The sequence below is a fragment of the Oncorhynchus mykiss genome, chromosome 28, assembly GCF_057628025.1.
Source record: "Oncorhynchus mykiss isolate SJ-2025 chromosome 28, ASM5762802v1, whole genome shotgun sequence".
In the NCBI taxonomy this organism is placed as follows: domain Eukaryota; kingdom Metazoa; phylum Chordata; class Actinopteri; order Salmoniformes; family Salmonidae; genus Oncorhynchus; species Oncorhynchus mykiss.
In genome coordinates this window covers 3,496,163-3,523,748 of record NC_143049.1, presented here as the reverse complement: position 1 = coordinate 3,523,748, position 27,586 = coordinate 3,496,163, and the positions used below count along the sequence as shown (strand labels likewise).

Genomic DNA, 27,586 nt, shown 5'->3' with positions numbered 1-27,586 from the left:
GAGAGGTCTGTTAAGAGTCAGGCCTAGCCCTGAGGTATGAGGCAAAAGTAAATCAGAAATACAATGCCTAATGCCAATGACCACAGGCGTATTCATTACGCCAATTCTGTAGCAACATTTTTCTTTAAACGGATGCCATAGGAACGGAACCTACCTGAATTTGTCCAATAAAAACTTGTTTTCGTTGCAAAATGCAACTGTTCACACTAATGATTACACCCCCAGATGTTCAAGTGTAGCGTGTGCACAAGCATTCACACAGCCACACCAACAGAATGAAGAGTACACACCAAAACTTTACATAAAATGCCTTTTGTATTAAAAGTTGTTCAATCCAGACAAGTGGGTGGTAAAAGGCTTGTCTGGGGTCAAAATTACAATTGAAATCAGGAATTCACATTTCAGAAAGAAACTATTTCTAAGATAAAAACAAACATGGCTTACTTTTTGCTGAACCCACAACATAAAGCTGTTTGGGCTCATACTCTCAGTGAAGGAATACCAGTGTGGGGAAAAAAAGAGCTCAAACTTTGCACTGAAATAACTGTTATTCCATCTACACCTCAACTTCCTCACTGAAAAAGACAAAAAGGGCCATTACATTTTATTTCAAATCACTTTTTGACTGTACACCTTTTGATTTGAACACCATGTCTTCATCACTGGAAAATATAAACAGCTGGGTTTAACAACATTTTAAATCTTACAAACAGGGTTGTCAAACTATTTCATAATTTCTTCATTTGTCTTTTATCTAAAACTATCTAACTAATTATCTAAAAACACATCAACTTCAACCTTTTCATTTTTCGCATTTTAAAAAATATTTTATTTATTTTATGAATGAGCCAATTGTAAACTGGGGATTATTAGGTGACCGTGATGGTTTGAGGGCCAGATTAGGAATTTTAGCCAGGACACCGGGGTTAACACCCCTACTCTTACGATAAGTGCCATGGGATCTTTAATGACCTCAGAGTCAGGACACCCGTTTAACGTTCCATACAAAAGACGGCACCCTACACAGGGCAGTGTCCTTTGTACTAGCATAGACCCTATTTTACATAATGTGAGGTGTTTGTATTGCGCCTGCCATTGGTTGAGACACAGCATGCTCTTGAATACAGGGTGGGTGTTATGTTTTGGCTAAATGTATTAAAATGGGAATAACATAAATTTCAGCTTTCAAATGGTACCACAAAGATGATTTGTCCACATATCAAAAAATGTTGACTTGAATTAGAATATCAGTTGTTTGAAATTACACTGTCAATAGTCCATGTGACACCTATTGAAATCATAGAAATATACATAATAGACATTCCCAATTAAGTTGACATTCAACGGTGAGTGGACCGGTGAGGGGATCTTTGTGAAAGTAAAAATGTTAATTTCAATGGTGTACCACCAGCTAAATTCCACTGGTCTGAAGGGATATAATTCATAGAATGGAACTATTTCTAAAGATTCAAATGGCACCCAACCTGTATTTAAGAGTATGCTGTGTCTCAACTGATGGCGGCGGGCACAACACATATACCTCAGAATATGTAAATTGGAGTTTACACGTTTTAGATAATTGACATTAAAATGTTTTTGTTTTTTTAATAGTTTGACAAGCCTGTTAAGCTTTTAAATTACATCAAACGTAAACAAACTTGAGTTGTAATCAAAAAGGAGTGAGGTCAAAGAGTGATTGAAATCAAACGGAACAACCCGGAAGTAAGCCTCTTTCACTATGAGCCCAACTGAAATGAAAATGAAACGGTAAAGTACTGTTGTGATTGTAGGGCTCCTTGGTTGGCACATACAGACACAGGTGTATTTCTTAGGAAGGCACTTGACATGGTGTCCTGTTTCCCCTCCCCATGTCACATCAGTAAGGACCTTGTTTGTGCACATTGAAGAGTGAGATGGGCAGGGGGAAGTTAAAACCAACGTTACCAAATCCTGAAGAAAAACACAAAAAAAAGCAACCCACAACACTCCATGGCCTGACAACACATCTTGGTAGGACTTTTTTTCTGCAGGTAAAACACAATTTCTTGATGTTTAGACTATGTGTTATGTTTAGTCATTTTAAATTAGTTGCTCAGGTTTAAGCTAGTTCCAGTGACCAGTGCATATTCACAGAGTTTGGGGTTTATTTGACACTAAAAATCCAAACATGAGCTTTTGCATGGAGGAGGAGGGGAGGGGGGGGGGGGGGTCCTTGAGCCCATCAGAATCCACACAAAAAGTGACCAATCCCTGTTCAGCAAAGGGACTAATCCTCTAATCCCTCTCCAGGCCAGAAGGACCCGCCCATAAACCATGAAAAAGTACAACTCAACAGTAATCAAACCCCACCAAAGTTCCAGAACAAAAAGCGTCTCTTAGGTTTTACAATAAGACATTCCCAGTTAGGCACGTTTCCAGAAAAAGTGTCAATTACAAAGCTGTGTGATATTTTTTTTTTTAAATCTCAAACATTCAAGTACTTTGTCATGTAAACACTTTTTAGGCTATTTCAATAAATTGTTGTCATCGTCGATTGTTGTGTGCAAATAACTTTCCAATAATACTGACGGTCGCATTATCAAAAAGAGGCCGTATAATTTTGTTATCAACAGGTTATCAAAACAGGCCTTGTTTTTTAAATGAGTTTTACTTAGCTAGATAACAATCACAGTTGCAAACTTAAAGATGTTTTCTTAGAAAAGAACACAAGAACAACAGCGATCTCCACCGCTGGGTAAAGAGGAATAGTTCATCTGTCTCACGATTTCTGCGAACAGTTCGTCGACCAAGCCTTTATTTTTGGCAGAAGTTTCCATAAACGGGCAATTCCACTCCTGAGCCAGCACCTTGCCTTCCCCGGAAGAGACCTCTCTCTCGCCTTCCAAGTCCACTTTATTTCCAACCAATACCATGGGCACTCGCTCGTATCTTTTCACTCGGATGATTTGATCCCTCAACGCCTTGATGTCTTGGAAGCTCTGCTGGTTGACCAGACTGTAGACCAAAATAAACCCCTGCCCGTTTTTGATGTACAGGTCTCGCATGGAGGCGAACTGTTCGGTCCCCGCCGTGTCCAGTATCTCCAGAACAGAGGGAGACGAGTCCACCTCGATCTCCTTTCGGTAAAAATCCTCTATTGTGGGGTCGTATTTCTCAATGAAGGATCCCGTCACAAACTGGACAGTCAATGCAGATTTACCCACGCCGCCCGAGCCCAACACGACCACTTTATACTCCCTCATGGCTTCGGAAAACAGACAGCCCCTCTCCACGAATCCTCTACCCACCCGCTGGCCGACCCGATGTTTTCAGACCGCAGAAAGGCAGCTCTTTCGAGGGTGGGAGTTGTCAAATCCCTCGGCGGAAACGCTTTCGAGGGTCGTCTCCGAAGGTCCTGGTAAGAATCCGAAGAGAGCGGCCGTTTCCGAACATTAATAATATAACGCGTTGCACATTTTCCGTTGTTTGTACCGTGCCACCGTGTTAAAAAGCGTGATCTCTTCTATGGCTGGCGTTTCCTGCACACAGTTTCTCAACGCAAGACAACTAACGTCACGAACCAAGGCTTAGTTCTGTGATTTCTTAAAGGGGCAGTCACCCAAAACATTAGTCTACGCAAATATTAGTCACCTGGGGCCTCATTTATAAACCGTGCTTGCATACAAAATATACCCCAAATATGTGCGTGCGCCAGTTAACTAAAAAAAAACCTGAATGTGTTCACCACCCTGCAAATTTGAGACATCAGCTGTTCGAATATCCATACTAACATTCTGTATACTACATACAAGAGTATATACTACATATTATTAGTTCATTTTAGTATACTGTAAGCAAACAGTATCCTTTCAGTTGAGTGTACTAGCGCTTCGCCTGTCTACTGGAAGTTGAGATATGCAACTTCTTGCTAGCTTGTTAGCATAGCTAACAAATTTCTAGCTAGACATCTTATGACTTCATTGTGACTTCATTAACAATGTCCATTGAGAACAAACAACGACTTTACTGCTTAGCTGAGAATGACGTGAATAATCAAGTCATTAAACGCTGAGTAGTTAGTTAGATAGCATATAATATACTGACTGGCAAGTTTGATGTATTACTAGCCAACTAGCGTAAACTCACTCACTTTTGTATATCGCCTTGGTCCGTACAATTGACCTTATGTTAGCACCCCAAAAACGTAATACTTCCAGATCAACTGTAATGTCAATACCATTGTAAAGCACAATTTCTCCCCTTTCCAACAGAATCAATTATATGACCCCCACGCTGCCCGTTTCTGCATAATTCAACAAGGAAATGAGCTCCGTCGGGTCTTTTTAAAAATGGCGGGTGGGGAAGGGAAACTAATGCGTGATAGTGAGAACGAGAGATGTTGTGTGGGAAAATTGCTTTTTTTCAACCGATCTGTCCAACTTATCACCTTATCGCCTCTAAAATGTAAATAAAACACCATAAAGAGTTTATATAATGTGTCATTACATACCTATTTGAAGGTTTGTGTCGAATCTTCAGAAGTAAACAGCGGCTTTGAGAGTCATGATCACATGCAGTGATGACGCAAAAAATGACTAGGTATTCCCCCTTACCCCCGTCACTGTCCATTTCTTGTTTCCAAAGGATGAGAGAAGTACTACACCTGGTGGAGAGAGATTGTAAGACAGAAATAGTTGCTTTATGCGTGCTGTACGTTACGACATGACACGTCACGATGTAACGGAGGGTCAATTTTTAAAAACTTTTCTCCAATACTATAGAGCCGTTACCATGTCGATCAACGCTTGAATAGAAACGTAGTTCACACCCCCGATTTTGAAGTCAACACAGTCGCTACAGTCCCATTAGTTTTCTTTGTAGCCTCGTTTGAATGTTGCGGTTGCGCACATTTGTACGGAATGGGGTGAGTTTACGTTAACGTTAGGACTGTAGCTAGCAAACATACCGGTACATACAAGCAACTGCTGTAATAATATGCTATGCGGTTCGTAAGGCTAGCGTAGCTAACAAATTGTCAGACAACATAACGTGTAATGTAACTAATTTGAAAAGGCATTACTTTATTACATTGTTCAAGCAATAAATATGTATCCGCTCTCGTCGGACTTTGGCTGCATATTTTCTGCCATTTTCTTCAAATCTGAAAATGTTTTAAAGCCACGCCCATTTTCTGAAGTATTGCATTATGGGCCCCAAAAGCAAGGAAATAGTGTCCACTGCTTGTATACTTTGTATTTTTGCAAATGTATGACATTCTGGAACTTTTGGCATACTAACTATATCCATACTATGACCAATAAACATACTAAATTTGTCACAAATAGTATGGTTAGGACAGACAAAATGTATTCACTATTTAACGGATTTTCCCCCTAGAAAAGTGAGGCGAGCAAGCAATTTTTTATTTATTTATATGGAATAACAGTACTTTACCACATTGTCCTAGGCACTTGTGCAGGCTCTAGGCCTAATGTGAGCTTCAAGAGTTATATTATTCCACGCAAAAACCTACACTATTTTTCTTTAAAAGAATGCAGATGTTGCAATGTTGTTATAACCATGAGAAATTAAACACAATGGGAAGTATAACTTGTGACAGTTTATTTTCCTGATTTAAAAAAATATCTGATAAAAATCAAGAACAGCTTCACAAGACACCATAACTAAAGTTGGCCGTGTGCAGTAGATCACCTACTGGGTGTCAACAAACAATGTAGAATCATCTGGAAATGAAAATGACAGCCAATGTTCTGTGGTCAGACGCAATAGCACAATCACCTGCTGCTTCTTACTGTTCAACAGCACAGTGTGTTTAGCCCTTCATTTGTTGTTTATTCTGGTCTCTAGGGTGTTCATTTATTTTTAAGATTTATTGGAGCTCTCGTAATGAACTGCTTTCCTTCTTGCTTATACACTGGGCACATTGGCCTGAAATGTTGGAATTGTTTGAACCTCACCAACTCTTCCCCCTCAAGAAAATCTGGACATCCACAATGGACACACACACATATCTAGGAATGACACTGATTGCTGGGTAATTCTGCGTCTCCACTTGCATTCCACAGGTTAGCCCCTTGAAAGCCACTATCTGCTCATGATATGGATTGTCTTCTTGGAAAGTCTCTGAACCACATGTAAAAATGTTCTCATCCCGAATGCGTTTGACTGCTTTTCTGTTCATCTTTAGACAGCTTGCTTTTGGCATACAAGCACCTTGGTTGTTCACATTCAACACAGTTGATGGTCGCTCTCACCTTTGCACTGACCATGGCAGCACTCCTCTTTACATGTTTAATATTTGGTGTCAGAGAAGGCCTATCCTTGTCAGTGGTGTCCAAGCTGTACAGATCATCACATTTCTGGTGCTCACGTCTGTCTGCTGTCAATGTTGGATCAGGCACAAACCTTCATTTCATAAATTGTTCTTCTGGCAAGCGTGAATGATTCATTAAGCAGTACCAGCATGGAGGATTCATTAAGCAGTACCAGCATGGAGGATTCATTAAGCAGTACCAGCGTGAAGGATTCATTAAGCAGTACCAGCATGGACGATTCATTAAGCAGTACCAGCATGGAGGATTCATTAAGCAGTACCAGCATGGAGGATTCATTAAGCAGTACCAGCATGGAGGATTCATTAAGCAGTACCAGCATGGAGGATTCATTAAGCAGTAACAGCATGGAGGATTCATTAAGCAGTACCAGCATGGAGGATTCATTAAGCAGTACCAGCATGAAGGATTCATTAAGCAGTACCAGCATGGAGGATTCATTAAGCAGTACCAGCATGAAGGATTCATTAAGCAGTACCAGCATGAAGGATTCATTAAGCAGTACCAGCATGGAGGATTCATTAAGCAGTACCAGCATGGAGGATTCTTAAGCAGTACCAGCATGAAGGATTCATTAAGCAGTACCAGCATGAAGGATTCATTAAGCAGTACCAGCATGAAGGATTCATTAAGCAGTACCAGCATGGAGGATTCATTAAGCAGTACCAGCATGGAGGATTCATTAAGCAGTACCAGCATGGAGGATTCATTAAGCAGTACCAGCATGGAGGATTCATTAAGCAGTACCAGCATGGAGGATTCATTAAGCAGTACCAGCATGGAGGATTCATTAAGCAGTACCAGCATGGAGGATTCATTAAGCAGTACCAGCATGGAGGATTCATTAAGCAGTACCAGCATGGAGGATTCATTAAGCAGTACCAGCATGAAGGATTCATTAAGCAGTACCAGCATGAAGGATTCATTAAGCAGTACCAGCATGGAGGATTCATTAAGCAGTACCAGCATGGAGGATTCATTAAGCAGTAACAGCATGGAGGATTCATTAAGCAGTACCAGCATGGAGGATTCATTAAGCAGTACCAGCATGGAGGATTCATTAAGCAGTACCAGCATGGATCTTCTCCCTCGCATTTCTTGATCTGTACCATGTATTGTGACATCTTGAAATGTCTGTCCTGGAATTGCTTGTACTGTTCCTTGTCAAGGCCTTTTCTGCTGAGGTCATGTCAACTTCTTTATTAATGATGTTGAATTGTGTAATATTGGCAATTTCTTCCCGTGTTGCGTCCTGATGTAATTCAACGTGGGTTCTTTTCCACTTAAGGCGCTCAAACCGGCCAATCACAAGAGCCGCAACAGGATGCATACTTTTTTCAAAATTCTCTTTCAGGTCTGGCTGTTTGGAGGCTGTTTTACGCTTGTCATTGTGTTACACTTCTTCACACGGCTTCTTATTTGATTCTTCCATCTTCACCCTCGCCAGGGCTGTTCCCTGAAGCCCCAAGTTTAGAACGGAATTATCTCTCTTGGCAGGGTTGGCCCAGCTGTCATCTGGTGCTGTTCTACAGGCCAAAAGCATGTCAAGATCCGGTTGAACAAACAAGAGTGTGTGGCATGCTTGAACAGAGACATATGTGGTTCTGTGATCTGGCCCACCATCAGATTGAATGATCAAGATTGACATCTTCACTGTAGTTCTCTCTTCTGAGGATGCTGAGATTGAACTGTGTCGAAGGGGCTGGATGGCTGGAAAACCTTGTCCTTGACAGTGACATTAATGTTCCCATCATAGAATGAACTAGATGGAGATGGTGGGATCAACATGACAGATGGTACAAGTCGACAGATGGTACAAGTCCGCTGATGTGGTAATCATGGTTGGCAGCTGCTAGAACTGGCCCACTCACAGGAGCAATGCTTGGATGTCTGCCTCTGGTACAGGTCCCTATAGGCTGGCCAGGTTTTCCGACAAGGATGAATGCCTTATCATCCACACATAACATTTCACAGTCCTTCTGCCACATGCAGGCAAACTGTTTAATGTAGTTCCACTGTACTGCAACAGGTGTCCCTTATCACCCGAGGCTGGACCATGAACTTGAGGTCAAACCTTCCTATGTACTGGAGAGCAGACATGGACCATGGATTATTGGGTGTAAACTGCAGTCCTAGCCACTGTATTGATGGGATTTTAATTTCTGGTTATGCCACTTTTCCACTGCGTCACACAAGTCCTCAACTGATATAGCAAAAGGTAAGTACAAGTACTCCCCATGTCTGCGATCGTTGACCTGAGCTGTGTATTCATTAAAATACTTCTGTGCTTCATCTCAAAAGGCCTGGAATGAGGATTATGATTTGCCATTAAGATTCCTCAGAATCCATTTCAAGTCTGGGTCATCACCATCAAGGAGGAACAATGATACTCTCTCATCAAGTGGGCACTGTTTCTCTCAGGAAGTGTAACAATGTGCTCTGGGAGTCGGGAAGCAAGTTCAGGAAATTAATACTTTTATAAAAAAACGAAACATAATACAAAACAAGAAACACGGGTAGCGCACAGACATGAAGCTGGAACAGAAACAGTAACGCCTGGGGAAAGAATCAAATGGAGTGTCATATGTAGGGAAGGTAATCAGGGACATGATGGAGTCCAGGTGCGTCTGATGATGCGCAGATGCGCGTAACGATGGTGACAGGTGTGCACCATAATGAGCAGCCTGGTGACCTAGAAGCCGGAGAGAGAGCACACGTGACAGGAAGTAGCTGTTCACTTTGGCAGCATGTGTGTATTTGTACAGGAATGCTTTTTGTATTGCTCTAGTGTGGTATGTTGGTATTTATTTTCTCAGTGTGGAGATGACAGAAGCCTGGTCTCATGAACATCATGGCTATGTTAGGATACCTTCCTTATGAATGTCAGAGTGCCTAGGTAGTTACCACAGGCATACTTGTACAAAGTGAAAGTCAAGTTTTCAATCCATTTCCTTCTTTGGAATCTATCTTTAGAAGAAAAGTCCAGTAGAAAGAGGGGGTGGTATTGGGGCACTTTCTCCAAAACTTGTAACAGAGTGCTGTACTGGGGTCTGACCGGTCCGCATGATGCTCTCACAGTGTAGCATAAAAAAAATCTGACTCTGATGTAGGTGGTGGAGTGGGCTGTTGGTGACATCTGGTCATTGCTTGATTCACCTTCTCCAAGCGGGAGGCATCAGCTGCTATGGACTCTGGTGTAGGTGGTGGAATGGGCTGTTGGTGACGTCTGGTCATTGCTTGATTCACCTTCTCCAAGTGGGATGCATCAGCTGCTATGGACTCAGGTGTAGGTGGTGGAGTGGGCTGTTGGTGACGTCTGGTCATTGCTTGATTCACCTTCTCCAAGTGGGATGCATCAGCTGCTATGGACTCAGGTGTAGGTGGTGGAGTGGGCTGTTGGTGACGTCTGGTCATTGCTTGATTCACCTTCTCCAAGTGGGATGCATCAGCTGCTATGGACTCTGGTGTAGGTGGTGGAGTGGGCTGTTGGTGACGTCTGGTCATTGCTTGATTCACCTTCTCCAAATGGGATGCATCAGCTGCTATGGACTCTGTTAGACGCACCACTTCTTCTCTGAGATCTAATGTGAACAAGGAATACAGGCAGTTTTAGTTGAGAGGTTTAAAACATAAAGCTAACACTTACTTTCGATAACAAACGTTTTACGTTTCCCGAATAACTGGTTACATTTTACAATATTAGACACAGTGTGTTTGACATGAATGTACAAGGAGTAGTAGTGTGCCACAAACTTAATTGATATAGAAAAATGACACAATACATTCATTAAAATACCTGTGAAGTGATTCCGATGTGCCCAGGGCTGGGATATTGAGATAGAGAGCTGACTGCAATGATCCCGAAGCTGATCTTAACTTAGTTTTGGTGCCTTGTGTCGTGTTTCCTGGTATCTGTTGTAGGATCCACAGCCTTGTGGTAATTGCAGGAATCTGTCTGTTATGGCTAAGCTTCTCTCTTTGAACTTCTTTGGATGGGGGTCCATATACCAGAGTGCTTTTGATAATCAGGTAACGTATGTCCATATGAACATGAGAAATATTACATTTCAGTCTGATTATCAGATTATTATTCATACACAAATTAACATTAATGAACATTATTCACATAATATTGCATACATCCTATCATATAAAAAAAATATTGGGAAAAAAAGTAATGTATGAATTATCTGTTCATTAATCTACTTAATTGAATAGCCTAACAAGGCTTTAACATATTAATACAATTATAAAGGCCTATCAGACTGTCCTTCCTAGGGAAAAAAAATGCTTTTGTTAATAAAGGGCAATCATTCGAATTAGGTCAAGTTAATGTCACACTGGGAAAAGTGGTTTCCAATCTCGTAATTGAATGTGATGTATAGGGTAATAGAGTAGACTATTGAACATGTATTTTCATTTTTTCACCTTTATTTAACCAGGTAGGCAAGTTGAGAACAAGTTCTCATTTACAACTGTGACATGGCCAAGATAAAGCAAAGCAGTTCGACACATACAACAACACAGAGTTACACATGGAGTAAAACAAACATACAGTCAATAATACAGTAGGTAGAAAAATAAGTCTATATACAATGTGAGCAAATGAGGTGAGATAAGGGAGGTAAAGACAAAAAAAAGGCCATGGTGGCAAAGTAAATACAATATAGCAAGGAAATCACTGGAATGGTAGGGGTGCAAAGGAGCAAAATAAATAAATCTAATAAATACAGTAGGGGGAGAGGTAGTTATTTGGGCTAAATTATAGTTGGGCTATGTACAGGTGCAGTAATCTGTGAGCTGCTCTGACAGCTGGTGCTTAAAGCTAGTGAGGGAGATAAGTGTTTCCAGTTTCAGAGATTTTTGTAGTTCATTCCAGTCATTGGCAGCACAAAACTGGAAGGAGAGAATTGGTTTTGGGGGTGACCAGAGAGATATACCTACTGGAGCGCGTGCTACAGGTGGGTGCTGCTATGGTGACCAGCGAGCTGAGATAAGGCGGGACTTTACCTAGCAGGGTCTTGTAGATGACCTGGAGCCAGTGGGTTTGGCGACGAGTATGAAGCGAGGGCCAGCCAACGAGAGCGTACAGGTCGCAGTGGTGGGTAGTATATGGGGCTTTGGTGACAAAACGGATCCAATTTATTGAGTAGGGTATTGGAGGCTATTTTGTAAATGACATCGCCGAAGTCAAGGATTGGTAGGATGATCAGTTTTACAAGGGTATGTTTGGCAGCATGAGTGAAGGATGCTTTGTTGCGAAATAGGAAGCCAATTCTAGATTTAACTTTGGATTGGAGATGTTTGATGTGAGTCTGGAAGGAGAGTTTACAGTCTAACCAGACACCTAGGTATTTGTAATTGTCCACATATTCTAAGTCAGAACCGTCCAGTGTAGTGATGTTGGACGAGCGGGCATGTGCATTCAGCGATTGGTTGAAGAGCATGCATTTAGTTTTACTTGTATTTAAGAGCAATTGGAGGACACGGAAGGAGAGTTGTATGTGCATTGAAGCTTGTCTGGAGGGTTGTTAACACAGGGTCCAAAGAAGGGCCAGAAGTATACAGAATGGTGCCGTCTGCATAGAGGTGGATCAGAGAATCACCAGCAGCAAGAGTGACATCATTGATGTATACAGAGAAAAGAGTCGGCCCGAGAATTGAACCCTGTGGCACCACCATAGAGAATGCCAGAGGTCCGGACAACAGGCCCTCCGATTTGACACACTAAACTCTATCAGAGAAGTAGTTGGTGAACCAGGCGAGGCAGTCATTTGAGAAACCGAGGCTGTTGAGTCTGCTGATAAGAATGTGGTGATTGACAGAGTCGAAAGCCTTGGCCAGGTCTATGAATACAGCTGCACAGTATTGTGTCTTATCGATGGAGGTTATGATATCGTTTAGGACCTTGAGCGTGGCTGAGGTGCATCCATGACCAGCTCTGAAACCAGATTGCATAGCGGAGAAGGTGTGGTGGGATTCGAAATGGTCTGTGATCTGTTTGTTGACTTGGCTTTCAAAGACCTTAGAAAGGCAGGGTAGGATAGATATAGGTTTGTAGCAGTTTGGATCTAGAGTGAACATTCCTGGTGCTATGTCTAAACTGAGAAGAGTAATTGCTGGGATGCCATTGAAATTACCATGGAAGAAGTTAATGCTTCCCTGAAAGGAGGTTAAGTTACTGAAGCAAAAAGAGTGACAGTCGAGTGGACACTAAAACTGTACTGTTACAATTTGAAGGGAACCTGCTGCATAGGTTGCAGCTAGGATCACTCCGTTATCCGGTTAGACAGTGCATGCCGCCTCCCCTTCGGTGCATTAAGGGCCAATGCAAGGGGCATGTTGCTAATGTTTGCAAAGGTAAAATGAGATGTATAACGTGTGGTGGGGATCACGAGTATGGGAAATGTGGGCCTGATGCTCATGTTAAACTGTGACACAGAACATAGTGCCGCATATGGATGATGTGAAGTACAACAGAAAGCCATGGAAGCGCAGAGGTACAAAATTACAAACAATGTATCCTATGCTGAGGCTGTTTGGGAAGTGAATAACACACCTAGTGTTCAAAATACTCCAGATACAACATATCGGCAGATAGTGGCCACGCCGAGGCCTCCAGTGGAACCTCAGCCGTTTGTTAATGGGAAATGCGTGCATAAATGCTTGATTACAGAGAACCATGGTAGTAGATCATGTGACCTCATTGGCCTTCATGTGTAGGGCAATCAATGTGACTGCTCCACAGTTGACAGTGCAACTGCCTCAATTTAGGGACACATCTGGGGAAGGGTACCAAAAAATGTCTGCAGCATTGAAGGTCCCCAAGAACACAGTGGCCTTTTTTTTTCAGATGGCGGACTGGAAACCCAGTGACCACTTGGGTCTATAGCTACCATTTTCCATTGGGAAAGAGAAATGGCCCTGTATTTACCAGAAAAAGTAGCTCATCCACCATGGCAGAAGAGGATAATCCAGACTATTGATTGGGAAATTAGAAAACAATGAGGGTGTTGGGGGACCACTTTTTCCAAGGTGGGTTTTTGTTATGATAAACAATGCATTTTCTGTCCAGATAAGGATGCTGATACATCATTGAGCATTGAAAAAGACCCACCACTGACCAAATTAGTTTGTTTTTCAGTCCAACAGGAGTGCATCTCTCAGGCCATCCGGTGCATGGACATCCTGTGCCAGTTTGATCCAAGTGCATGCGTCTAGTTGTATAGACTACAGCGGATGGAGCCTGTGGATGACAGGTCAGTAACTCATCAAATATGATACAATATTGCGTAAAACATTGAATTAGTCTAAATATTGATGCATTTACAATGTCCCCTTTTCTCCATGTTTTAGACATGAGCCGTGACATGTGGAACATCAGGCTCACCCCACAAGAAGCAGTGCATGATCAATGCCATCCTCAGCAATGAGATCTGATGGAAGTGATGTACTCTCTCTCACTCTGGGGATAAAACATCATTTAAACCACACAAATATAAATTCCCACTGTGCCCATGATAAAATACAATGTGAATTGTGTTGTACTACTAAATGAAACTGATGAGATGCACTCATACCAGCCTTTTGATTGAACTATCATTAGCTACATTACTTTAATTGGCTGCTTTGAGCAAAACTTGTATTGAACATAACCTATTCTGGGAGCCTAGCCTGTGTGTATGAACTAGGTAGAATATTTTGGGACAATTGGCTTCCCAGAAAACAGGAGGAGCAACATGAGTTTGTCAGAGGTCTCCCTTCCATTGAAGTGGAGCTAACCTCCCTCTCCTCATGGTGTTCCAGTTGGGGTTGGTTTGCTGTCCAACTGTTGCCTGCCGTATTCCTGCTGCTTCACCAACAGCGCCATGCCAGCCAGGATGCCAGCATGCCCCAGGTGCCCTTGTTTTTTTAACAATGTCCGGTACAGACAGGGATGACAGCAGTTGTTCTTGCTCAGGTTCAAGGAGACATGCCATTCCACTGAAAGTGCCCCAGAGACGGTTCCTTACATGCTAACTACACCGGCCACACGCGTGCATCTGTGTGCACATGTTGATTTTGTCCATCTACACCAGACATGATCAGGACATGCAAATATCAAAATGTACTCTGAGCCAACTATATTAATTTGGGGACGGGTTGAATCACATATGAAATATTCATTGACATTTATCTAGCTAGCTTACTGTTGGTAGCTAATTTGTCCTGGGATATAAACATTGGGTTGTTTAACCTGAAATGAACATGGTCCTTTTTTTTTCACTGGATCTTCGTAGAAGTTTGAGTCACACAAAATCGGCCAATATTGTGAACCGCCAAAACAGGCTTCATGGCTAAACATATGAGCTCCACGCAGGCATTTGCATGTGGAAGAGAGAATCTCCTGGTTACCTATAGAGACCTGCAAAGAGGAAGGCTGTTAAGTGACACATGCCTTTCAATAGATTACTTTGAGAACCTTGAAATGCATTTGTTGTAAGAAATGTGCAATATTAATGTTTGATTTAGCTGTAAAGTATTTAATAAACTATAATTTTCACATGAGGACAAGTGCAGTTGTTCCATAAACTTTTAATTGATATTTTGGGAATATATCACTTGACATGTCAATCATATAGTGGGATCCTATAAATCAAGACTGTGAATGCATGTACCACGCCGAATAAATAAATACTCTGCCTTTGAAGATTTGTTTCTGGTCATGAAACTACAATACATACCGGAAGTCTAAAGTCAATTCTTAATGTCAACAACATTCTCTCATCGAAGTCAGGAATCCGGGGTAATCTGGTTATTGAATATATAGGGTGTTCGTAAATTTAATCTGGAGTGCCAGAGAGAGCTCAGAGTGCGCTCTGGGCATTAGTAAATTCAGAGAATTTGTCAGATTGTCCATTTGTAAATTCAGAGCGTTTCGCTCTCGGAGTGTTCAGAACGCTCTGGCCGAGGAGGGTTTGATCCGAGCGTTCTGACCTCACAAGCACCCAAGCTAACTGGCCTACATTGGCTAGCTTGCTAGCTACTTCCAGACACAAATGAGGGAACACCCCACTCTGACCGTTTTACTCGCCGTAGCAGAGCTGGTTAGGCTGTTTTAATGTTATTCGGAGCGTTGGTGACTGTAACTATGCTGCTGGCAACAATTGAATTACGATTTTTTTGCCGATGCTTACAGACACCGGCAATATTCAACGGATGTTGACGTTCGTAAATTCAGCAGTTATTCTGCGCTCTGGCACACAGACTAGAGTGCTCTGAAATCGGAGTAAGATGGCCAGACTGAATTTACGAATGCACCCGTAATGGTTACTTGCATAGTAGAGTATTTTGTTAAAACATGTAGCTAGCTAGGTAAACAATGAGCCATAATCCCAACTCATGACGTTACTACCCTGCATGAATCTGCAGGTAGCTAACCAACCAGGTTCAATGTTAACTAGCTAACATTAGGCTATAACTAGCCAAGCAAATGTCTCTGAGATATGAATAATGAGTTCATACACGTAACGTTAGCTAGCGAGCTAGTTAACTTGAAATGAAAATACTTTATGTCAAAATTAGAAACTTGTAATGTAGCTAGACTATCTTACTCGTGTATACATCATGGTTAGATGCTTCTCCCTGTCCTGTTTTCTCTTTCTCCTTAGGCTATCTAACTCTAATTCCACTGATTTCAAAACTCAGTCTTCCAGAAAGTGGAGAGCAATACTTATGCAGTTCTACCAAGCAAATATATATCAAAAGGCAGCATTAGACAGGATTATCTACACATAATAACCAGCTCAAATAGACAGAAGTGTGCTATATGGCAGACCAATCCAAACTCATCTCTCTGCATGTCCAGCCCACTCATTATCTCAGCCAATCATGGTTAGCGGGAAGGTTGCTTGCGCTAAACCAATTAGAAGGTTGCTCTGGCTAAACCAACTAGGCTCGTAATTTAACAATTTCATTTGTATTTACAGATGGCATACAAGTTATTAAGGCACATGAAAGTTCACATGTTCCAGAAGGCATTTCTGCCCCCAAAAACGTATTTTGATTAAAAAAAATAAAGATGACATTTAAATGGCTCTCGTGTGAAGTTGTGACCCGCGACATACACCTAGTTTCCTGAAACGGGTCAAATATTTGGTTCAATCACATTATCTGGCGTAACAATCTGTAGTTAAAGAGAACTGGTGCTCACATGCAGTAAGATCCATGTAGTAAAGTTCAGGGAATACTTGTAAAGCTATGGAAGGAGTGTTGTCATGATCAAGCTCCTCATGAGTCATCTGATTGAAATCCTGCATAATGTCTAATCCTTCGAGGAATACAGAGATACACACAGGCAAAGGAATTATGTCTCTGTAGCTAGAATCCACTCCAGGAAGAAGCCACACGGTGTAAGACAAAAAAATATACATAATTATACAATATTCTACCGTTTGAACGACAGTTGAACTGTGCCAGTATAGCATCAACATTAGGGTAGACTAGTTGAACATGCATACATGTGCACAGGCACAGAGATAACATTTATAACAATATCTAGCCTAATTATTATTTATTTTTTAAACTGCATTGTTAGTTAGGGCCGTGTAAATAAACATTTCACTGTAAGGTCTACACCTGTTGTTTTCAGTGCATGTGACAAATAAAATTTGATTTAATAGGAAGAAATATCGACATAACCCTCTACCTTTGCTCAGTGACCAGACCTTACAAATGTACCTAGGTAGGCAGACAGTATCTACCTACAGCCATGTCTATCAGGCATGCTTAGGCAAATATTTTTATAGTAAAACCAGCTGCAGTTTTAGAGATTTACAACAGTAAATTGTTGCATTATTGATTGTCCTCACTGTTTGCAAGTAAACTTGTACAGTATATCCAGCTAGCTTGTTGGATATACAACACTTGATATTTACATCTGTTTAGAATACTATCTTGCGTCATGCCTGTCATTTTGTGAGATTGAAATGCATAATCATAACTAATGTCAATCCTTGTCAATTATGTTACATAGCTAGCTAATAAAATGATTTACAGTTGCTGATGTTACACGTGTCATGTCTTTACTATGGATTAAGTGATATCTTAATCTTCACGAACCCTGGCCAACACGTTGAATCAGCAATACAAAATTTGGTTTAATTATTTATTTACTAAATACCTAAATAATAACACATAATTACATATACACAGGATGGATCATACATTGATTACTAATTATGTCATAAAAGAAAACGTCCCTAGCGAGCGAAACCGATATGATGGCTGGTTACACAAAGAAAGGGGGTTGGGTTTGAATGATAGCATAGGAAAACTGAGAAACAAAAGGATTGGGTCTTATGAAGCTATACTATCGTAAATACAGAATCTTATGCATTCTAAATAACCGCCCATTCGGAAAAGGAAAATGCAATAAATTTATTTACTCTGAGCTGCGCTTCGATAGATTGGTCGATGGAAGGTTGGGTTGCCCCACAGATATCTCCTTTGAGAATATGGTGGAACGGATACGTTGTAGTGCCCTGTCGTCTGGTGGTAGAACGGATACGAGGTAGTGTAGCCGATGTGAAATGGCTAGGTAGTTAGCGTTGGTGCGCGCTAGTGGCGTTTCAATCGGTGACGTCACTTGCTCTGAGACCTTGAAGTAGTGGTTCCCCTTGCTCTGCAAGGGCCGCGGCTTTTGTGGAGCGATGGGTAACGATGCTTCGAGGGTGACTGTTGATGTGTGCAGAGCGTCCCTGGTTCGCGCCCAGGTCGGGGCGAGGGGACGGACGTAAAGTCTATACTGTAAAAGTCTATACAGTAGCACCCTGTCATTCAAGAGATTGTCTGTCCTAGAGCACGTTTACAGCTGCTGCTGAGAACTCGACGCATAGGATGTATCACTTCTTTAGTGAATAAGAGTTCAAAGTTCATACCAAGTTTCCATACTATAAACTCATGCTATGTTCTGGCTGGTATAGTCGAAATTCATCCTTCCAGCGTGTTGATCGTCATCTCCACGTTGAAATTAGCCCTTTTAAACGTATGGACAGCAGTCCTCACGTCATTGGGAACATAATGTTAATTTCGTTAGGTTGCAATCGTTCAACCATTCGCAACCAGAGCTCACGCTGAGGTTGGCTTAGTTCTGTAGTTGATATTAGCCCTTTTAAACGTATGGACAGCAGTCATCGAGAACACAAGAGGTTGACTTTTGTCAATGGGCTTTTGTAGTAGGGGAGAGAAAGGCATGTTTCATAGTTCACAACCAATGCTTGTTCACTTGGGCGGGGCCACTGAGTGAGCATAGTTCACTTATGAAAACAATTCTCACTCAGAAGCTAAAATTATATTTAATCTTTTCACAAATAGCTTCATATTTAAACATTTAAATTGCACAACATTTCCATGTGAATCTGATGACTAGAATGTGTAGACTTTCTAAGATACAGTTTATGTCATCCTGTCATCAGTAATAATGTCTCAGACGACAACTGGTCTGACATCATATTCTTTAAGTACCAACATACACTTTCAACTGGTTGGATTACATAAAGATTGTCCTTTTCCCCAAACTTTTGATGTTACAAGACTCTCTATGTTAACAAAAAGGCTTTCCAAGGGTCCATTCTGTAGAGTGGAGAGAAAAAGGGTATGTATTTATGGGGGGGGTCATAAACCTAACCCAACAGGGCAACGTCATGACACACGTTTGCTAAAAAGTTAGTTAGCAGGCACCAGGCTAACTAGCTAGCCAACTCCAGTCATGTGCTAACGTTTGCTGGTAAATGTAGCTTTAGGTGGCTAGTTGTAACTTGCTGTTTAGTAGCCATATCTACGACTAAAAGGAGAAGAGGTTTTACAATCGAGATACAAAAGATCTCAGATTTTGTGAAAGCTCTTCTATTTTTAATCATAGATACTAAGTTAGCAAAAATAAAAATCCCCCCCCCCACTGTATGTTAGCCAGCAATACACAATATGGGTTTCAGTAGATATACTAAAGTTAGCTAGCTAGTTGACTTGCAGGAAAAATAACATATTTGTCATCTGCCCTCTTGGTGCTGTCATTGGCTGTAGCTGAGCTTCTAACGTTAGATAAATCCAACTCTTTGTTTCGAATCCTCTTCCCTATATTCGGGTTGAAACATGTATGGTTGAATAATAATAATAGAATGCTCAATAAATGCTCCATCGTGGAATTTGTGTTGATGAGAGGAATCACTTGAAGCCATTGTGTCTGGTTAGTTCTTTCAATTTTTCCCAAAGGATTGTGTTGTTAGTGTCTGCCTAGCTTTCAAAAAAGCCCGCCTTGGTGCAGAGACTGGGGACAGAGCACGAAGCACCGCCCAACACAAGTTAAAGTCTTTCAGACTGGAAAAAATGTGGACAAGGACAACCATATCTTCACGCACAAAAATGTATAGCGCAATCAGCACAACGTAGAGCCGTCACAAAATGCCACAAAGCAAGACTATATTTATTTTTAAACGTGTCAATTGTGGGTGTATCATTCAGCGTGCGACGCCCAGACTTGCCTTCTGTCATATATACATATATTCATACACATAGCTCATATATTATACAGCGCCAAACTTATCCGCTTGACTCAAGTCACTGCACGCACCCCTGTCCAAACAGGAAGCACCCTACCCCCAACCTTAAACTGCCCCTCTCAGTTCTCCCTACCTCACAATCCCCTGACACACAAATACCTTCTTGCATAAACACACACTCCATCCCCCCTCTACTGGTCGGGTGCCCAGAGCAGAAGATTCTGCTGTGCACCATGGGGGCTCCTGCTCTGGCTGGAGCAGATCCGCCTCCAACCCTTCGGGACCAGTCAGAAGACCACCACGACAAGACTCCACCTACATTATTCTATGTATAAAAACTGTTGTAACCTTTGTCTAAGCCCTTTTTCAGCTAACTCCATTTTGAGTTATATGAATCAGGTCCGTGCACGTTAAAACTGCAGGACAAGATATCTTTTGACTCAATAAACTGCCTTTTTGTTACAACTGAAATCCACTCTGTCCAGCGTCCATGATTTGGTCTCAACTCTCCTGTAAGTAGATCATCAACACTTCCTTCTGGGTAATTATGTGTGAAACACATCTCACTGTCCTAGAAATGCCTCGGACATGATGAAAACAAGCCCAGATTCCCCCAGGGTGAAATTCCCCTTTAAGGCTGGTTTACAGTCCGTCTATTGACATGTCTGTAGACAATTGTCATAGGGACATCACGACATATTGTCGTCCGACATCAAACATGTATAAACACAAAAATACAGCCTCTGCATGACATCGGCAGGCCGGTGCTCATTTTAACACCAATAAACACATCCGTTTAAAAATGAATTGAGTAAATGTCAACCTACGAAGCCAGGCAACTAAAAGCAAATTTAGAAACATTGTTTTGGTTCATTGCTGGCTAGTCATTTCAAATAACGACCAGAGTATAGCGGCAAATGTAGCTACTTTTAAATCGTTATTACAGAAAAATTAACCCACAACAACATACTTATTTACAATGTAAAGATGAGCTTACAGAAAATAGCTTATTGCCACAGTGTGACAAAATAAAAGCAGGTCATTCTACCTGAGAATTTTAGAACTCCTGCTATATTTTTGTCACAGTAGGATTTGGTCTCCTTGCACTGGCAGTCCGGTAACCATAACAACGGACGTTCCAACAGTCGCAGAGACTTAACATTTTTTCATGTCTGTGCAACAAAGAAACTGACAGTCACAGCATCAGTCTACATACATTCCACCAGAGTATAAATTAAATGTTGTTTTTAACAGCGACACTTTTCGCATTCTAATTGTCTACAGACATGTCGTTAGACCAAGTATAAACTGGCCTATAGTGAGAAGATGCTGCCAGCAATAGACCCCTTTTCAGTACATGACATACTGACGTCACGAACAGATGCGCGTGACTCTTGGTGGCAGTAAGAAAGCCATCGCCATCTGCGCTCATTCAACAGCCTAGATTTACAGTGCCTTGCGAAAGTATTCGGCCCCGTTGAACTTTGCGACCTTTTGCCACATTTCAGGCTTCAAACATAAAGATATAAAACTGTATTTTTTTGTGAAGAATCAACAACAAGTGGGACACAGTCATGAAGTGGAACGACATTTATTGGATATTTCAAACTTCTTTAACAAATCAAAAACTGAAAAATTGGGCGTGCAAAATTATTCAGCCCCTTTACTTTCAGTGCAGCAAACTCTCTCCAGAAGTTCAGTGAGGATCTCTGAATGATCCAATGTTGACCTAAATGACTAATGATGATAAATACAATCCACCTGTGTGTAATCAAGTCTCCGTATAAATGCACCTGCACTGTGATAGTCTCAGAGGTCCGTTAAAAGCGCAGAGAGCATCATGAAGAACAAGGAACACACCAGGCAGGTCCGAGATACTGTTGTGAAGAAGTTTAAAGCCGGATTTGGATACAAAAATATTTCCCAAGCTTTAAACATCCCAAGGAGCACTGTGCAAGCGATAATATTGAAATGGAAGGAGTATCAGACCACTGCAAATCTACCAAGACCTGGCCGTCCCTCTAAAATTTCAGCTCATACAAGGAGAAGACTGATCAGAGATGCAGCCAAGAGGCCCATGATCACTCTGGATGAACTGCAGAGATCTACAGCTGAGGTGGGAGACTCTGTCCATAGGACAACAATCAGTCGTAATTGCACAAATCTGGCCTTTATGGAAGAGTGGCAAGAAGAAAGCCATTTCTTAAAGATATCCATAAAAAGTGTTGTTTAAAGTTTGCCACAAGCCACCTGGGAGACACACCAAACATGTGGAAGAAGGTGCTCTGGTCAGATGAAACCAAAATTGAACTTTTTGGCAACAATGCAAAACGTTATGTTTGGCGTAAAAGCAACACAGCTCATCACCCTGAACACACCATACCCACTGTCAAACATGGTGGTGGCAGCATCATGGTTTGGGCCTGCTTTTCTTCAGCAGGGACAGGGAAGATGGTTAAAATTAATGGGAAGATGGATGGAGCCAAATACAGGACCATTCTGGAAGAAAACCTGATGGAGTCTGCAAAAGACCTGAGATTGGGACGGAGATTTGTCTTCCAACAAGACAATGATCCAAAACATAAAGCAAAATCTACAATGGAATGGTTCAAAAATAAACATATCCAGGTGTTAGAATGGCCAAGTCAAAGTCCAGACCTGAATCCAATCGAGAATCTGTGGAAAGAACTGAAAACTGCTGTTCACAAATGCTCTCCATCCAACCTCACTGAGCTCGAGCTGTTTTGCAAGGAGGAATGGGAAAAAATTTCAGTCTCTCGATGTGCAAAACTGATAGAGACATACCCCAAGCGACTTACAGCAGTAATCACAGCAAAAGGTGGCGCTACAAAGTATTAACTTAAGGGGGCTGAATAATTTTGCACGCCCAATTTTTCAGTTTTTGATTTGTTAAAAAAGTTTGAAATATCCAATAAATGTCGTTCCACTTCATGATTGTGTCCCACTTGTTGTTGATTCTTCACAAAAAAATACAGTTTTATATCTTTATGTTTGAAGCCTGAAATGTGGCAAAAGGTCGCAAAGTTCAAGGGGGCCGAATACTTTCGCAAGGCACTGTACGTTATTATTACTTCTAAACAAAATAACTTTTTGGGATTCTCATATGCTTACAATGACGTTTTGATTCCTGCTTGAACAGTCGCTAAGATTATATTTGGTTGTGATCTTTGCTAAATAATTTCTTGGTATGCAGCAGCTCATTAATATATGCTGTGGCAAAAGCTAGCCAATTATTTTACTGGTTGAAGTTGAAGTGTTTTTTAAGTACGAGCAGTATGGCTGGTGGCATTGTCATGCTGGAGGGTCATGTCAGGATGAGCCTGCACGAAGGGTACCACATGAGGGAGGAGGATGTCTTCCCTGTAATGCACAGCGTTGAGATTGCCTGCAATGACAACAAGCTCAGTCCAATGATGCTGTGACACACCGCCTCAGACCATGACGGACCCTCCACAGTACAGGCCTCGGTGTAACTCTCCTTCCTTCGACGATAAACGCGAATCCAACCATCTCCCCTGGTGAGACAACGCTGCGACTCGTCAGTGAAGTGCACTTTTTGCCAGTCCTGTCTGGTCCAGCGATGGTGGGTTTGTGCCCATAGGTGACGTTGTTGCCGTTGATGTCTGGTGAGGACCTGCCTTACAACAGGCCTACAAGCCCCCATTCCAGCCTCTCTCAGCCTATTGCGGACAGTCTAAGCACTGATGGAGGGATTGTGCGTTCCTGGTGTAACTCGGGCAGCTGTTGTTGCCATCCTGTACCTGTCCAGCAGGTGTGATGTACGGATGTACCGATCCTGTGCAGGTGTTGTTACACATGGTCAGTCACTGCGAGGACGATCAGCTGTCCGTCCTGTCACCCTGTAGCGCTGTCTTAGGCGTCTAACAGTACGGACATTGCAATGTATTGCCCTGGCCACATCTGCAGTCCTCATGCCTTCTTGCAGCATGCCTAAGGCACGTTCACGCAGATGATCAGGGACCCTGGGCATCTTTCTTTTGGTGTTTTTCAGAGTCAGTAGAAAGGCCTCTTTAGTTTCCTACATTTTCATAACTGTGACCTTAATTGTACAGCCTGTAAGCTGTTAGTGTCTTAACAACCATTCCACAGGTGCGTGTTCATTAATTGTTTATGGTTCATTGAACAAGCACTGGAAACAGTGTTTAAACCCTTTACAGTGAAGATCTGTGAAGTTATTTGGATTTTTACGAATGATCTTTGAAAGACAGGGTCCTGAATAAGGGACATTTCTTTTTTTGCTGAGTTTTCAAACAGAATACAGACAAGTTCACATAGACATCATACAGAATATTCAATAACGGAACAGGAAACATAAAACGTAAAACTCTGGATTATAGTCTGATTACAGTGGAAATATATCATTTACAGAGGGGTTATACTGTATCTATATATAAACAGAGGGAGGGATGCTGCTGTGGCAAACATACACTGTGCATATACAGTGTTGTACGGAGGTTTATAGTGCAAATGCAGTGTATTGCAGATTTTTATTGGAGGTCATTGATGACCATGTGTAGTAATCGGCTCAATACAAAGTCACTTAATCCATAAACGCTTGAGGGCCGGTTAATTAGGGCCACGGCATGGGGGAAGAAACTGTTCAGGTAACTGTCTGTTTAGGTCATGAGTCACCTAAACCTTCTGCCAGAGAGGAGTCTTTTAAAGATGAGGTGTCTGGGGTCGGCGATCATCTAACCTGGGCGCTTTCTTGTTCTGGAGGCGTGCTGGTCCTTGATGGAGGGCAAGTGACAGCCAATTAACTTCTTTGCAGACCAGATAATGTTCTGCAGTTCAGTTTGTCCTTGCAGTAGCAGATGCGGAACCAAACCAGACGGTGATAGAAGTGCTGTGGATGGACTCAATGATGGTGATAGAAGAGCTGAGGATGGACTCAATGATGGACTTGTAGAATCGAACCAGAATTGTCCGAGAGAGTTTGAGTTTCCGCAGCTGGCACAGATAATACATCCTCTGTCGAACTTTCTTGGTCACCGCCAGTGGTGGTAGGTTCCGTTTAAGATTAGGGAGATTATTTTTTATTTTTTTATCAGCATGGCCTTATTTCTATTACAGAATTTTGGATGACTCATTCATATTCCATTCAGCCAGCTCAATGTAACATCGATAGGTTTAGGCTACTACATGACACTCACATTTTCTCTATACCCATCATGAGGTTGCTACAACCTAGCCTACAATTGAAAGTTTATAACGTAGGTGCACAGGTCGAGAGACAAATTGGAGTAATCAAGGTGACAGACAGTGACACATTCAGTACCGCCTTGCACACTCTTGCCTGCATCTAGCTGATTTGGGGTGTAATCATTATTTTCGGAACTGGGACCCAGAGATAAAATGGGGAGGACAGTGCTTTTTCAATGTTAGGGTTTAGTCCAGGGGATGGACATGCAATTTGTAATCGATTAAACTTCAACATTGCCCGATGCTGCCCCTCATCCCTGATTCTTTGCTGGAGAACAATATCAGGTACGCCTGTAGTCTCAATTAAATTATCTATAGCTATACTATACAGTGCATTCGGAAAGTATTCAGACCCCTTGACTTTTTCCATATTTTGTGACGTTACAGCCTTATTCTAAAATGGATGAAATCGTTTTTTCCCCCCCTCATCAATCTACACACAATAACCCATAATGAGAAAGATAAAACAGGTTTGCAACAAAACCCCCAGGAATCACATATACATAAGTATATATAGACCCTTTACTCAGTACTTTGTTGAAGCACCTTTGGCAGCAATTACAGACTCAAGTCTTCTTAGGTATGATGCTACAAGCTTGGCACACCTGTATTTAGGGAGTTTCTCCCCTCCTCTGCAGATTCTCTTAATTAAGCTCTGTCAGGTTGGATGGGGAGCATCACTGCACAGCTATTTTCAGGTCTCGCAACGATGTTCGATTGAGTGGCCCAGACTCAAGGACATTTAGAGACTTGTCCCAAAGCCACTCCTTTGTTCTCTTTTTGTGTGCTTAGGGTCGTTGTCCTGTTTGAAGGTCCAATCGGAGGTCCTGAGCACTCTGGAGCAGGTTTTCATCAAGGATCTCTCTGTACTTTACTCCGTTCATCTTTTACTTGATCCTGACTTGTCTCCCAGTCCCTGCCGCTGAAAAACATCCCCACAGCATGATACTGCCACCACCATGCTTCACCGTAGGAATGGTGCCAGGTTTCCTCCAGATGTGACGCTTGTCATTCAGGCCAAAGAGTTCAATCCTGGTTTCATCAGATCAGAGGATCTTGTTTCTCCTGGTCTGAGAAACAAGAACTCTGGAGCTCTGTCAGATTGACAATTGGGCTCTTGGTCACCCCCTGAGCGGCCAGCTCTAGGAAGAGTCTCGGTGGTTCCAAACTTCTTCCATTTAAGAATAATGGAGAGCACTATGTTCTTGGGAACCTTCAATGCTGCAGAAATGTTTTGGTACCATTCCCCAGATCTGTGCCTTGACACAATCCTGTCTCGGAGCTCTACAGACAATTCCTTTGACCTCATGGCTTGGTTTTGACATGCACTGTCAACTGTGGGACCTTATATAGGTGTGTGCCTTTCTAAATAATGTCCAATCAATTTATCAAAGGTGGACTTCATTCAAATTGTAGAAACATCTCAATAATGATCAATGGAAACAGGATGCACCTGAGGTCAATTTCGAGTCTCATAGCAAAGGGTCTGAATACTTATGTCAGGTGTGGCCAACCTTCTTTGACGTGAGATCTACTTTTTCATTTGCCAGCCTGAGGAGATCTACCAGTCTCTAAATGTGAAACCAACCAACAAAATGTATGAAACGCAACACACCACTGAGTATGGACCTGCCGCCATGATACCCAAATAAAATGTGGACCAATAACATGTTTTCCACAAATAAGTGCAACAAATGTCATTTCCTAACTTTAATGTGAATTTTGGCATTGGGTGGAGGAAAGTCGTTTTTCATAGTCAGGGCTGTAGCAGCTTGTTGCAAGTCTCATGCAGGCCACAAGGTGGTCGTCAGCCATAGTAGATCTGTGCTTGGACTTCATTATCTTCATGTGAGAAAATGCAGACTCACAGAGGAAGGTTGATCCAAAAAGGGCTGATAAGTTGAGAGCACATCTTCTGATGTTGGGATACTTCTCCTCCAGCAGTAGCTCCCAGAACTCTTCCTTCACCTCAGTGGTTGCCCTGGATTTCAGCTGAATGTCATTTTGAAGGTTGACAATTTCAGTTTCTGCTATAGTTGTGTCCAAATAAAAAAAGTGATCCCTTTTAGGGGCAATGACATTCACATTTATGTCTGTGCCAAACGGAAAGCACATACGGCAATAAGCTCAAGTGATGCAAACAACTGTCAAATTCAGATAAGATGCTCTGGACTTGCTCCACGTAACGTGCACTGTCAAGCTGTGCTTGTATCCTCCCTAAAAATGTACCTCGGCTCAGCCACAGCACATCCGTGTGCAGCAGCAGGTCTGTGTGCTCCACTTCAGTCTCTTCTAAGTGAGCACAAAATAGCCTCCGCTGTAGGCTTCTTGCTCGAATAGAACACACAATCTACATCGCAACATCCGTCACCTCTTTCATGTTTAACATCCTCCCGCACAAAGCTTGCGGATGAATTACGCAGGGATAACTAAGAAATTCAGGGAGAAATGATCTTGTTTGCACAGTGCAAC

At 42.0% G+C, this 27,586-nt stretch overlaps 1 protein-coding gene and 2 long non-coding RNA genes across 3 annotated transcripts in view; 2 read left to right on the top strand and 1 right to left on the bottom strand.

Moving 5' to 3' along the window:
* LOC149970667 (uncharacterized) overlaps window positions 1-27,586 on the top strand; it is a 271,764-nt gene that overhangs the window by 207,520 nt on the left and 36,658 nt on the right. The gene's annotated exons all lie outside the window — the stretch shown is intronic.
* On the bottom strand, window positions 297-5,105 carry LOC110508345 (ras-related protein Rap-2b). Its single transcript, XM_021588795.3, has one exon. It carries the CDS (start codon window positions 3,240-3,242, stop codon window positions 2,694-2,696), a length of 549 nt encoding a protein of 182 aa, XP_021444470.1. The 5' UTR covers window positions 3,243-5,105; the 3' UTR covers window positions 297-2,693.
* LOC110508344 (uncharacterized) lies at window positions 10,240-15,021 on the top strand. Its single transcript, XR_016492961.1, has 2 exons — window positions 10,240-13,591; window positions 13,689-15,021. It is a non-coding gene; the product is annotated as an uncharacterized LOC110508344 (long non-coding RNA).